The sequence below is a fragment of the Palaemon carinicauda genome, chromosome 26 (assembly GCF_036898095.1).
Source record: "Palaemon carinicauda isolate YSFRI2023 chromosome 26, ASM3689809v2, whole genome shotgun sequence".
Lineage (NCBI taxonomy): Eukaryota > Metazoa > Arthropoda > Malacostraca > Decapoda > Palaemonidae > Palaemon > Palaemon carinicauda.
In genome coordinates, this window is record NC_090750.1 from 73,483,357 (window position 1) to 73,498,982 (window position 15,626).

At 35.7% G+C, this 15,626-nt stretch overlaps 1 protein-coding gene across 5 annotated transcripts in view; it reads right to left on the bottom strand.

Moving 5' to 3' along the window:
• Nucleotides 1-15,626, bottom strand: part of LOC137619582 (deubiquitinase DESI2-like) — a 71,342-nt gene that overhangs the window by 11,368 nt on the left and 44,348 nt on the right. For 3 of the 5 annotated variants that reach the window (XM_068349743.1, XM_068349744.1, XM_068349745.1), the window contains 3 exons: nt 10,910-11,049; nt 4,480-4,552; nt 523-616 (listed from right to left, as the gene is read on the bottom strand). In XM_068349743.1, coding sequence (XP_068205844.1) covers nt 523-616; nt 4,480-4,552; nt 10,910-11,038 — 296 coding nt within the window. In that variant the 5' untranslated portion in view covers nt 11,039-11,049. The remainder of the gene's footprint in view (nt 1-522; nt 617-4,479; nt 4,553-10,909; nt 11,050-15,626) is intronic. The other 2 variants (XM_068349742.1, XM_068349747.1) reach the window with 1 other exon arrangement.

The window sequence follows — 15,626 nt, forward strand, 5'->3', positions numbered from 1 at the left end:
ATTGAAACACTGACCATAGAGGAGAGAAAAAATTATTTCTTTGCTTTCTTAAACACTATTGTATAGGACTCCCTGTTCTAGCCTTTTACACTAAAGTCCTTGGAGACTAATGCACATTTATACCAAAAAATTAAATCAAACATACAACACAACCTTACTATCCTATCCTAAGAGATAAATGCAAAATTTCAGCCAACAAATCAACAAGAAAAATTTTTATTCCCTTCATAATTGTTATATATATTTCTGGAAATCTTTTTCCTAGATAATATAAACTGAACACATAGACATAAAAAACATAATCTTTTAAGATAAATATAGACAAAGAGAGAGTCCAAGGATGTTTATTAACTATGGTTAAATTAAAAGCTTAAAAATTAGTAAAATATTACTTAACCAGTTGAATAAGCCACTTGTTAAATTATTATTCACTCAACCAACTGAGGCAACACAGCACTAAAATTTCAAATATCAATGGCTTTTCTACCCATCATTAACGACTAAGCAATGCAAAAAACTTACTTGAATTTGAACTGGTCCCCTAGGTCTTCTGCATCTCTTGGAGTTATCTCAAACACACCCGAGAATGGAAATGGATGGCCTCCATATGCAAATTCTGTGCATAATACATAAAATATTACTTATAAACTTATAATACTGATATGTTACACATTTGTACATTAAAATTTTCAATCCCAAATAATGTTATAATAACCAATAATAATATCATATCAGTAACAAAACAATGATAATATTTATATAACCATTGTAATTATCAAATAAGAACCACAACCTAGCAAATAAACTAACGTACACGAGTGACGAGTTAGCTTTTTTCACATCATGTTACAGTATAGTACCGGATGACAGGACAACATACTTCGGCAAACTTGCAGTTGTTCATGTTATTCGCTTTCAATACCTAGTACTGTACATTGATACATTACTTTACTACAGCACTAAATCTTCATGTTTACATTGAATATATTAAAAGTAGACCCGAAGATACGCTGAGAAATGACATAAAAAGTGCTTATATATTTAACATATCACCTATTTTCATGCATAACATAAGATATGAAATTTACTAACACTGAATCAAAGCTTTAAAACAATACAGTTCACAACATTCTACAACATATCAATAGACGTGACAGCAATAAAACCATATTCCATAATTCAAAATGTGGACTGCCCACACACATCCAGTCACCAGTGGGGACTACCGCTCATCACAAATACTTGATTATGCTATGAAACTCCCTTATGCCCATATTACTTCTCTCTAAAAGATGTTTATATGTCAACGTTTACCCCAAAGTAAACATTTCCTGTTCTTGCCTCACCATCTGAGAACCATCAAGTAATCTGGCAATGAAGCATTATAGTTCCCTTTGCCTTTCTGGTCTTTCGTCATTTGTAATATAATCGCACACCTACATTTCACCCAGCAATTCAAAATGGGTTTTAAGGCTTTTCTTCTTCTAACGTTTAAGCGGAGATGATTTCTTCTAGAATTACTACGAATACCAGTGACGGTGGTTTACATATGTAAGTGTATATTGCACTGCTATTTACAAATTATTACTAACTTAGTGATATGTTTGGCCAAATCATTGTGCTTTGTTTTTGTGTATGGAGGAAGTTTCTTAACTTACATTCCTCATTTAAAACATTGTCAGCTTATAGCTGACCACTTTGATTATTCAAGCATAAAGTGAATTAACGCTTAGTATACACCTTTGCTATTTTGCTCTGTTTGCATGAACAGTACCTCGAGGAAAATACAGAAAAGACTGAGAACCCTAGTCTAACATTAAAATTTTTGCTAAGAAGTTTTAGTGTGCCATTCAGTAATGGCTCTGATGATGCACAGTGCTGACAGAGTCATAGCCTCTACAGAGCGTACACCCAAGATAACTTTTCTTTTGTTTGTGTAACATTTTCCCTCTTAAATTAATCTATAGAACAATAAATTGTCTATACATGTTCTTGAATATAGTGGTTATTTCTCTTTAACCTATTGCAGGTGTAAGCAAGAGGAAATTTTCAATACTGGAGAATAAAAGGGGCAATTTACTTGAAACTCAAGATGCACTCAGTAGAGAGCACGCCTTCGCCACACCAAAGTCTTATTTTGCTCTTAACTGCATAATTATACTTTGATGTAATTTCTTCAAAATCTAATAGCTTTTTCCTTGGGTCATACACCACGTTCACTAAGTTTTGTTGATATTGGTTCAGTAGTTTCTGGGGTAGTGTTCACAAACGAAAAATAAACAAAATATTTCCCATTTACTTGACATTGCAATTATTTTCAAAGTACTGCTGCACACTTGTACTTTGATATACTTTATTCAAAATGTTACAGATTCATCCTTGGGTCATACCCTACATGACTTCCAAGTTTGGTCAAAATCAGTACTATACAGTAGTTTTTGTGTAAAGTTACTCATACATTAACAAATAAATAAATTGACAAACAGACAGGGGTGAAAATATATACCCTTTGCATAATCTTCAATTTTGGTAAAGAAAATTATCTCCTTTGTGGTGTTTTTTTTTTAGAAGAAAAATTTACTACCTTGAACTTATTTAGGATTTGTTCAGATATAAATGAATAATTCAATAAGGTGATTACAAATAATTTTGAGAAATTACTAAACTTGTAATACTAGTTCATCACAAGGAATTCCGTTCAGATATTTACACTTATTGTGTATTTCTTAATAAAGGATTAACTTCGCTTGTATGCATATGGAATCCGTATTTTTATTGAATATCCAGTCATTTAATAAATTAGATTGACAACATTTTGTTAAAATAGTAGTTTTATAATCTAGCTTTTTTATTTCTCATAATGTTTGCTTTATAGCTAAATGAAACTAGGAACAGATAACTGATTTTTTTTAATACAATTATTCCTTGATGATGCAATAAAAATTGAGAAGAGATTCAAAGTTCCAAACATAGAAGAAAGCTACCTTTCAGTTTAAGGGAAAATCCAAAATGGATTAGGCTAGTTAATTATAAGGGGTATGAAGTTGGAAATACCATGCCAGCCATTAACTGATCCTCAGTTGTTAACAAGCCGTCAATCTTTAACCAGCTTTCAGGTTTTGATAGTAATGACATTAATAAGATCTTGACCTCTTTAGCTTCTTTTGTACTATCTAAAAAGTCCAGTGACTGTTTGGTTCTTAACAGAGATTCTAACCTAACCTGTCTCTTTTCAAACTTAGCCTAACTCCTCAACATTAGACTAGTGGTTCTATAGTCCATTTCTTTTAGCGATGCATATTTGCACCGACTCGCAGCGGTGCCCTTTTAGCTCGGAAAAGTTTCCGGATCGCTGATTGGTTGGACAAGATAATTCTAACCAATCAGCGATCAGGAAACTTTTCCGAGCTAAAAGGGCACCGCCGCGAGTCGGTGCAAATATACATCGCTAAAAAAAATGGACTATAGTGCACCAGTTTGTAAGGGTTCAGTTGATTCACTGTACCTAAAAGTGTCGAGATCCTCTCTTGGAGCCTCGCACTCTAACCCTACTTCTTGTACTTTACAGTGCAACCCTTGTTTTCTTGCAATCCTTTGGTCCTTTGGATTTGGGCTAGATGAGTTTGATTTGAAATAAATGTCTATTAAAAAATAAAACTTTTTGAAAATAAAAAAATCACTAATCACAGTTAAGATCCCATCTCCTCCCAACCCTCTTGATTATTAAAAGCTGCAACATACACCACATGAAGAAGTGAGGTTTTTACTTACAAGGAATCAAGGATCCATTGAGGCATGTTTGATGAAACTAGCCAACCATGATATGCAAAGACGATTTTCCCCATAAAAAACCATCACTCACACTAAAGGACTTATCTTCAAACCTTCCAAACTGCTTGCTGCTATAGTATAAGCCAGACCAGGAAAGAATCAAAGCTTTTTCTAGCCTGGATCCTAGGACAAATGAGCAGAGCACCAGATGACTTCCCTTTGAATTAAGGATGAAGCCTAGGAATTGCGAAGGCCAAAAATATTGGCCATTATAAACTATGGGTTTGTACTGAATATATTAGTATAATATTGATTTAAAAAAATTGTTCAATTCCAATATACACCATGTGGCATGATATAATTTCAACATAAAAAATAACATTAATTAGGCCTCTAGCACTCTACTCACTTCTTTTTGAGTACAGTACTTCTCACATCTGTCAAAAATATCAAACCACTAAGGTACTACCAGGTATAAATTTAGAGGTTTTCATCTAATAATTTAAAGACAAAATAATAAAAAACATTTAACCAGAGATTTGAACAAAACTTCTACCCAAAGTAATCCAGCTACAGGATTTTAAGTTACCAGGCCACATGCAGGAACCTGAGGCCACTCAGGTTCTGTGAATTATAAAAAAAAACAGTATGCCCCAAATATCATTAGCAATAAGAAACAGGAAATGCAAAACAAATAATGTAACATACCTGTGCCATATATTTCTACACCAGAATGAAATACCCCTAAACCGATGGAAGAAGTATATTCATTTATCCAGTACTGAAAAGGTAAATAATTAATTACAAAGCTGTAGTCATAAAAAATGTATACACGTACTACTGTACAATACATACAGTGCTGTACTGTACCAGATATATAACATAAATACGTACCAAATCATTGTAAAAGCTGTGATAAAACAGTAATAGAAATCCAAACCACTTGATTTAAAGAATCCTACACAAAAAGAATTTTTCATAACAAAATGGGTCGTGTGGAAATTTGAAGGTTGGTAACAAATTCTTTTGTAATACTGGGCATGCAGTTAATTCTAATAGCCAGACCTTCTCCATCATGAGACTCAATACTACACAGTATTCTAGAAGTTTTATTCCAGCTTTGACTAAGTTGTGGAATGATGTTCCTAATCGGGTAGTTGAATCAGTAGAACTTCATAAGTTCAAAGTTGCAGCAAATGTTTTTATGTTGAACAGGTTGAAATAAGCCTTATTATAGTCTATATGTGAGTTATCTGTTTTAATGTTGTTAATGTTTTTTTTTAAATATTTAAAATATTTTATTATAATTTTTCATTACTTCTTATATCGTTCATTTCCTCGTTTCCTTTCCTCACTGGCCTATTTTTCCCTGTTGAAGCCCTTGGGCTTATAGCATCTTGCTTTTCCAACTAGGGTTTTAGATTAGCTAGTAGTAGTAGTAGTAGTAGTAGTGATAATAATAAAAATAATAATAATAAACTGTGTTGATCTCAGTAGGGATCTAGGCCATTTGTGACAAAACAGAACCTTAATACTTAAGCTATAGCATTCATTTTAAATTAGTTTTCTTTTTCTAAAATGTTATATTTTACATCAGAATAATCAGGAACAACTTGTCTAAAAATACTGTAATAAATTTTTAGTTATGTGATGGAAAAAAAAAAGTTACCTACGCTGACATATGTATTCGGCAAAGAAAAAGTATGAAATATAAGAATGAGAGATTTGTTGCATTTATTTTTCCTAATTTAACCTAGAAAATCTTATGTATATTACAAATAAAAATAATTGTAAATTCAAAAAATTCTGAGGGTGAATACAGAATCGCTAGAAAATAAGTTTTTTCCTATCGCTGTTTGGGACCACATGTGCTGTGGTTCAACTAGGGCTCTAACATTACTATAGGTCTATTTCATGCTAAGCTATAATTTCTTATCTTTAATGAATATTTTTTCTAAATAGAATGATTATATTAGATAATATAAAGTGTAAAAGATGTCTATTTACCTCAGCTGTTGGACATCTTTAGAATCTGGTTACCAATATGTAAAACTATAAGAGTAATTAGAGTGCAGTACTTAATTAGATGTGGTCTGTGTAATACAGTATCAAATTGGATTAACAAACTAACTTGCCTCAACATCGTAGGAATAAAATTCACGGGGGTTTATACAACCATTATATATGAGGAGGATAATTTATGATTGAATACTAATTTGAGCAACTTAAAAAGCCTCAGTTTAAAATTTCTTAAATCAAAGCTCTTTATATCTTAAATGATTATACAGTGTAACTCAAAGGTCAAACTTTACTAAAATTTAACAAATATGTGTTCTACCAATATTTTTATAAATTTTTTACCCCAGATATTGAACAATATTTGGCAATTGAATGGGCATCACAGCTTCTTAGAAAATCTACAGCCGAGAAGTGTATCACCAGTAGAATGGCGCCAACCAAGACAAAAATTTTACAGTAAAGTGAAAGTTTTCTTGTAGAGCTCTTCCAATGCACATCCACAAAAAATTAGTGTCTTTAACCTGATAGGTTAAGTTTTGTTTAATTTGCATTTAATTTTTGTTTTATTCTATGTTTCATTTGTATTGTTTTTGTGGTTTTTTCATAATTTATACATGAAGAATGCCAAGGTTTGTGGTGGGGTTAAGTCAAAAGAAAAGTTGAAAACCAAGATAGAAGACAACCAAATATTTGGAAATTAGAGTGGCAAGCTTGTGTGTGGTCTATAACAGCTACTTTCCACTTAGGCCATCCTTACTACATGTAGGAACAGAGAGATCTGTCGAACGTTCAGGGAAAGAGGGGATGAGCCCTCCATCCCGATTTATAGTGCGCACGCTCAGTATGGAACACGACCAAGCATCAGCAATGTGAGTTAACTCCTGTGCTGTGTACCAAGGTGCCTTCCCAGGCTGGGTTGGTTCTTGGTATCACACACACACTCTAATGTGTATGCGCAAAAGGAATAGTCAGAGTCTCAAAAAACCTCTGTCGATTGATCTCTTTGGACTTCTTCCAAGATATTTTATTTTCTTAAAAGTAGCAGCATTTGAAGAATCCATTTACTCAAGAAAGAAAAAAAATACTTTTACTGACAAAATTTGAGAGTTCGAAAGTGTGCAGCACTGCTTACGGATGAAGTCAAAAGTGAATGTTTAGTTATAACTGCCTTGTTAAATTTTAAGAGCAGTTCCAGCTTCACTGAAATCATACTCTTGTAAAAGGACTCAATTTTGTATTTGCCTGGGAAAGAATTTATTTGATGAGCATGTAAACTTTGAAAATAAAATCATAATACAGTTCCTTATTTAAGGTAATGATATAATTTGTAGCATACTATATTCATTCATTTAACTGAGGTACAGTAATGCAAAGTTCTTTAAAAAGATACGAGTGAATAACGATAAAAACTTTCTTTTACTTATACTTTATGACAGGGGTTAATTTTGTTTACTGCTTGAGCATAAAATAGTATTATAGGGTCAAGTCATTCTCACAGATGAGTATTTTTAACTATTTTTGAGGAGAATAAACATAGTATTAAAAAGGTCTTGGAGAATAAACATAGTATTAAAAAGGTCTAGTCGAACGGTGAGCGAGAAGTACTTCAAATAAAAACTTTTGTATTTACCGAATGAACTATTTTAATGAAGATGCAATTAAAGTACCGTTAGTTCTTTAACTTTTGTCTGATTGGAAGCCAGAATTTCTAAACATGCCCAATGAAAATAAGTAAAATATATAAAAATAATCAGAGTTAGAGCCATGATATACAATGACTTCTCCTCACAAACACTTACAAACTTGTAAAGTTGTTTTTATGCTTGACAATTTAACATTAAATAAAAAAGTAGCATTTGTTCTCTTCTCATTTGTAAAGCCCACTTCTTCAACCTCTCCATCAATCGAACTCTGGGTCCTCATGTAAACAAATACTTTAGCCTGTTTGGTATCTAAATATTTGACTTGTGGTCTGGCTGCTCCATTGTATAATGATGCGAATAAACACTCTCTTGTCACAGTAAACTATGTATGATTGCCAATCCCTTTCAGTATTTATATTCTTGAACCTATCACTATAATATATTCCAAAAGTATTTTGTACTTTTCCTGGCTATACAAATTTGAATCCTATAAAGTTGGGAATGTCTTCAGCGGAGTTGGAACTGTCGTTGAAATGGGAGAGGTTGTTCAGAAGGAAATTTTAACTTTAAGGAACTCAGGTTTGTATAGCTAGGAGAAAATACAAATTACTTTTAAAAAAATTTATTTGTTATTATGAGTATACAAACCTTTTGTCCTTTAAAATAAGGCAACTCACTTATTGGTAGGTAAGAAGTCCCCCTACAACTGAACTGTTTGGTTCTTTTACTTCCCTAGAATATGCTAGTCCACCTGGTTCTGTGGTTCCATACAGGATCACAGGTGATAATTCCAATAACCTCCTATCTTTCTTTCATAGGGATGAGTACTATGATAGGGACTGGTCATTACTTTGGAAAGTACAGAACCTGGTACTAACTCAATGAAGGAATATTTCTCCCAGAAAGTCTGGTATTAAATACCAGGCGCATGGTGGCAAATGGGTTGGTATTCACTTCATCATCCTCACTTACAGATCTAGTCTAATAAGACCGGTACTTGGAAATGTAGCTTACCACCATCAATGTCTGATCCAGCTAGTAAAGTTACAACTGCTTCATCCGCCAAGTTAAGAGAAGAAAAGAAGAAGCAAAAGAATCTGTCATTCTACCTTTCATCCAGACTTCCATCAAACACATTATTAAAGACAGGATGCTTTCTGTCCCATGTGGGAGCTGGGCTAGCAACAAAACTTTTTAAACAGCCACCATAAGATCCTGACTAAAAAAGTTGGACTTGTGGGTTTACTCCCTTGAATAAAAGGCCGAGAGAGTTGTTTGACACTTCAAGAGTCCTTTACCACCTGCCAAACTGCAAGATGTTTCAGAGGGTATCTCCTGCCACCCTGACTACTATACCAAGGCAGTTTAGCCAGCCCCATGGCCTCAGACCATAGGGCCATGGACCAGCCTAGACAATGGAAAGAGCGCACAGCTTAGCACAGGTCCATGAGTCTCTGGCCAGCCTGGCTACTGGGGTAATCAAGCCAGACAACTGGGACCAGGCCACGGGAGGCCACAGTACAAGGCCATGGAACGGGGCTGCAGTCCCCGCCTCGGGAGCCGTCCACATCCCTGAGAGAGGTGGTGTCATCAAGACTCCTACAAAACTTCTTACGACTGGACTACTACTTCTTGTAAATAGTAGTATCAGAATCTAAATCAGAAGAGGAGGAGGAGCAAACTTACTTCTTTCGCTTCTCAACTTTTCCCTCTGACTCTGCATATAGAGATGTCGTGAGCTACCATCAACGACAACGCTCTCCCAAGGAGATACTATAGAGGTTGTTCTGACAGAAACAACAACACTAGGGGTCACTGTCACAGAGGCAGTAGACACTATCACTGGAACAGGTAACACAAACAGAGGTTGGGGTTACTGGTACAGGGATAATGGAAGCCATGGGGCCTAGGGTCACAGGCAAAGGGGTAACATGACAGACACAGAGGGGTCACAAGCAATGGAGTGACAGGCACAGTGGTAATTGGCACAGGCCAACAAACATAGGGGTAATGGATACCTGGACAACACACAGGTTTCACTCACACCAGAACCTTTTCACGCCCTTTACCAACACTTTCACTGAAGCAGAAGGTTTCTTCGGCTTCAGACACACTGCAGTCACTACTGGAATTAATGATGTGGGGGACACGGGAGGAAGTGAAGGGGCAAAGTTGTCTTAGCTATTAGCTTCCTCAAAAATGATATAAGAGAGCCTTTGCCTTCCTTAGGTTATACTTGTCAATAGCGATCTATATAAGAAGAGCATCCAGCATGTGCTGAAGTGCAGCAATCACCTCACATTCGTTCAACCCTAAAACAATTGATGTAGACCGAATTCTCCCAGCTCCTAAAGCATACTCTCCAGGATCAAGCCATGGGTATAAAGTATACCAAGAAAGTTCGGCAGTCAGAACTCAATGAGGATAGCAAAGAACTATACTGTACTGTACAATCTCTTCAGCATTGCCTTCCTTCTCAAAGAATATGCTCGCCCTTTCACAGGTCACAATCTACCCTTGGCACATGGAGATAATTGCAGACAATGAAGCCAATACATAAAATCCTGAAAGATTGTGGATCTACCACCAGTTTAGCCATAAACTGATCACCCTTTCACCCGCATGCAAATTCCTGCTTTGTTTTATGAATAACACAAAGCCAAAATCAATCATTCAAACTAAAGAGTATGAATAAAAGATTAAACAGCCTTTGATAGGATGAAACAGTACACCAGTACAGTACACATTGCAGATGTAGACAAAAGTGAAGAGTCTGTGACAAGAGAGTGGGCTGGGTTACTCACCACCTATCGCTAACTACCTCACTGGTAAATTCCATGGCTGAATTACATCTGCTGAAGAGATTCCCTATTTTAAAGGACAAAAGGTTTGTATATACTTAAGAATAAATGGAATTACTGGTTGATCATTTGAAAATGATAAAATACTGAAAAAAAAACAAATAGATAATATTAGGTGATAATATAAACATCTATTCAAGAAAATACCTAAAAATGGTTAGTAAATTGAAGTACTGTACTGTACATGGTTTAATGCAAATATCATAAGATTAAGCAAAGCTGAAATATGAAGTTTGAACATCAAATGGACATGACATTAAGGAATGGAGATTTTGTTTTTTATCATTCAAAGGCTCTTAAATGAAATTAGGCAATAGTTTAACTAGATCAGGAACATTCAGCCTTTCAACCCCATTAAATCAAATATTTTGGCCTGTCTGGTGTCAAAATCTCTAACTCGTAGTCTTTCTGAGCCACAAGTATAATGATATGAATAAATATTTTGTCAAAGAAAAGTCTGTAAGATGCAAATCCCTTTAAAGCATTTTTAATCTTGAATCTATCACTAAAATAAAATCAATTTAAACTTCTTCAAATGATGAGATACTAAAGCAAAAATGTCGCAACTACACCAAACTATTCAATACTGCTATAAACAAAGTACATTATCCTTACCATATCATATACATTGAGGATAACAGGCTGACGGGCCATATTGGTATACCCAATGTCGTCTGAGTCTTCGGCACTGGGACCCAGACAGCTGGCGAATGGCAGGCGACACGACACCGTTCCTTCCGACATTCATAGAAAACCTGTCAAATAAGGGCAGATGTGGAACGAGGTTCCTACTCCAGCCCTCTGGTAAAACTCAAAACATAACAAAAAACTACAATAAAAATAAAAAAAAATAAAGGGCTAAGCAAACTCAACATGCTGTATTTTCAACAAGTTCTTTTCCTTATAAGATTATCAGATATCAATAAAAAACTTGTAAAATGCAAACCAAAAGCAAAGCAAAGATTTTCAATGGAATTATATTCGCATAATACCTTACTAACAGTACAAATTATAAGTCACTGCTACTAAAAAAAAAAAAAAAAAAAAAAATTAAAATTACTCTCCTTCCCTACATTGACAGCCAACTGATACAATTAGCAACTATCCAGCCAAAAGATGCTTACATAAATGAAAACATGAAGAGCATAACTACACCTAAGAAATATATAATAATTACTTCTTTTTTTTTCTTATTTCCAGCACTAACGTACAAAGCGTGGTACAATTAATGTCAAACCAAATACTGAATATAAAATTTTCCATCTTCAACACCTATTGTATATTCCATACAGAGCTTATACTTCATCAGACAAACATCGAATCTCTTACCTTACTACCTCAGCTCTAACATTTAAAGTATGGTACAAGAAAATAAGAACTTGTAAGTAATATTTTCAAAGTATAACACTGAAATGTTTTGACTACATATTTCAAAATCAACCAGTTTAATCTTTTATAGGCCAATTAACTTCAACAACAATATCCATTGTTTCTCTACACTGGTTAATTCACAAATATTTCAAAATCAACCAGTTTAATCTTTTATAGGCCAATTAACTTCAACAACAACATCCATTGTTTCTCTACACTGGTCTATTCACAAATAAAAACTATATAACCTAGCATTAAAATAAGATTCCTACTTTGATTGATTGAAATAAACTTTAAATTCCAATTCTGATATATCACAAACGTAAGACATTTTAAAAGCATATTTCATGCTTCACAAATACAAGTCCAATACTGTACTTTAGAACTTCAAATACACAGAATCATAGTAAGTAAACCATGTTTAAATTACCAGGAGGTAAATTTGACCAACACTACGACCAAATGTTTTACCTTTGCTTAGTCATTTTGCGTTTAAAAATTTTCAACAAGAGGATGAAAGTGTAACTTTGAAACATAAAAACTGTTTTTGTATGAACTTTCCTCACGAGTTCATCCGATGCAAAAACCCAGTACTGTTCAGTGCTGTGCTTTTAAAATAAAAAACAGCTATTTTGGGAAGAAGCAACAGATATCCTGACTCCTTTAACATGACTGTAAATATGCCAGATTATATGAAACATTTAAGCTGGTGCTCAGTACTAAAAAGAAAAAAAAACCAGTACTGTAAAAGGTTACCAACATGGACTGTGTCTTCCATAAACCAATTTGGATACACTCCATTTTATTAATAGTAAAATATATAAATGGATAAGCATGAAAATCAAAACTAAATTAACTCCAAGATGATGACACCACTGAAGCATCTGGAAAGAACGAAGACTGACGGTAAAATTACCACAACTGAAAAGTGGATGCATAACCATGAAAAATAGATGTGGAGTACATCCATGGACAATATCTCTGATATCGGTACATTATCAATCATAGGACCCCTTTAATCAGAATAAAAATCTCATACCTTATAAAAAACAAACTCAATGAAAGCAAACTGTTAATACTGTAGATAAGTCCCTTGCCAAGTAATTACAGAAAGGCATTGAAAACTTAGTAATCTGAACATATTTTAAGGATAAAATGATCTGTTTGAGATACCAGTGATATCAGAAGACATCAAGCAAAATTTTAACCCCTAAGAATCTGTTGATGTTACATGACAATCTCTAGAACACTTTTCAAAACTTTATCCTATGTATTTTGAAATCAAGTAACATTTGGATAATGTTGAGAGTTGTGGATGTTGTAACCCCATCTTCCCAAAAGTAAGGGCTATTCAGATAGTTTTCATGGGAATAATTTACACCCAAAACAATCATAAATCTGTCTTCTTGGGATGGTACTAGAATGAGAGTGGTATTAACTACCAAGTGCTGAAGAGGAATACAGTATAGTACAATAAAAAAATGACAAATTTGGAAATAATTTGTATTTTTACTAACCATTCAAAACTAAAGCTCTTTACTACAATGCGATATATTTCAGTGACACCTGAAACTAGCCATAAAACTTTCAGCGAGGTGCAACTACCCTTCGCTAGTTAGCAGGTGGGGTAGCGCAGGTAGGACCAACCACCACACTCACACACACAATAGCCAACATAAACCCCTTTGCAACAGCAGGCAGGACTTTCGGGGGTAAGTGATGACAGGCCAGTATGTGTTAAGAGCTTCAGGTCTGTATGGTTAGGAAAAATGTTATTTTTATTAACAAAATAAATTTTTGAATATACTTACCCGGTGATCATATAAGCTGTTAGCTCTGCTGCCCGACAGAAAAACCTAAGGACAAAATACGCCAGCGATCGCTATACAGGTGGGGGTGTACATCAACAGCGCCATCTGTCGAGCAGGTACTCAAGTACTCCATGTAAACACAGAACCAATTTTCTCCTCGGTCCACTGGGTCTCTATTGGGGAGGAAGGGAGGGTCCTTTAATATATGATCACCGGGTAAGTATATTCAAAAATTTATTTTATTAATAAAAATAACATTTTTCAATATTAAACTTAGCCGGTGATCATATAAGCTGATTCACACCCAGGGGGGTGGGTAGAGACCAGCATTACATGTTTACATTATTAAGAGCTAAGTATTTTGTATTTCATTTTAGCAGTTATTCAAAATAACAAACAAAAAATAAATAAGTACCTGGTAAGGAAGTCGACTTGAACAATTACTCTGCCTTTTTAAGTACGTCTTCCTTACTGAGCCTCGCGATCCTCATAGGATGCTGAGCGACTCCTAGGAGCTGAAGTATCAAGGGTTGCAACCCATACTAAAGGACCTCATCAAAACCTCTAATCTAGGCGCTTCTCAAGAAAAGAATTTGACCACCCGCCAAATCAACCAGGATGCGAAAGGCTTCTTAGCCTTCCGGACAACCCAAAAACAACAATAAAAAACATTTCAAGAGAAAGATTAAAAAAGGTTATGGAATTAGGGGAATGTAGTGGTTGAGCCCTCACCCACTACTGCACTCGCTGCTACGAATGGTCCCAGGGTGTAGCAGTTCTCGTAAAGAGACTGGACATCTTTAAGATAAAAAGACGCGAACACTGACTTGCTTCTCCAATAGGTTGCGTCCATTATACTCTGCAGAGATCTGTTTTGTTTGAAGGCCACTGAAGTTGCGACAGCTCTAACTTCATGTGTCCTTACCTTCAGCAAAGCATGGTCTTCCTCATTCAGATGGGAATGAGCTTCTCGTATCAACAGTCTGATATAATAGGAAACTGCATTCTTCGACATAGGTAAAGAAGGTTTCTTAATAGCACACCATAAAGCTTCTGACTGTCCTCGTAAAGGTTTAGTTCGTCTTAAATAGAACTTAAGAGCTCTAACAGGGCATAAGACTCTTTCTAGTTCATTTCCAACCAAATTAGAAAGGCTTGGAATATCGAACGATTTCGGCCAAGGACGAGAAAGTAGTTCGTTTTTGGCTAGAAAACCAAGCTGTAAAGAACATGTAGCCGTTTCAGATGAAAATCCGATGTTCCTGCTGAAGGCGTGTATCTCACTGACTCTTTTAGCTGTTGCTAAGCAGACGAGGAAAAGAGTCTTTAAAGTGAGATCTTTAAAGGAGGCTGATTGTAGTGGCTCGAACCTTTCTGACATAAGGAATCTTAGTACCACGTCTAAATTCCAACCTGGTGTGGCCAAACGACGCTCCTTCGAGGTCTCAAAAGACTTAAGGAGGTCCTGTAGATCTTTGTTGTTGGAAAGATCTAAGCCTCTGTGACGGAAGACTGCTGCCAACATGCTTCTGTAACCCTTGATCGTGGGAGCTGAAAGAGATCTTTCCTTCCTCAGGTATAAAAGGAAGTCAGCTATTTGAGTTACAGGGGTACTGGTTGAGGATACTGATACCGACTTGCACCAGCTTCGGAAGACTTCCCACTTCGACTGGTAGACTCTAACAGTGGATGTCCTCCTTGCTCTAGCAATCGCCCTGGCTGCCTCCTTCGAAAAGCCTCTAGCTCTCGAGAGTCTTTCGATAGTCTGAAGGCAGTCAGACGAAGAGCGTGGAGGCTTGGGTGTACCTTCTTTACGTGTGGCTGACGTAGAAGGTCCACTCTTAGAGGAAGAGATCTGGGAACGTCCACCAGCCATTGCAGTACCTCGGTGAACCATTCTCTCGCGGGCCAGAGGGGAGCAACCAACGTCAACCTTGTCCCTTCGTGAGAGGCGAACTTCTGCAGTACCTTGTTGACAATCTTGAACGGGGGGAATGCATAAAGGTCTAGATGGGACCAATCCAGTAGAAAAGCATCTATATGAACTGCTGCTGGGTCCGGGATTGGCGAGCAATAATTTGGGAGCCTCTTGGTCATCGAGGTTGCAAAGAGATCTATGGTAGGTTGGCCCCATGTGGCCCATAGTCTCT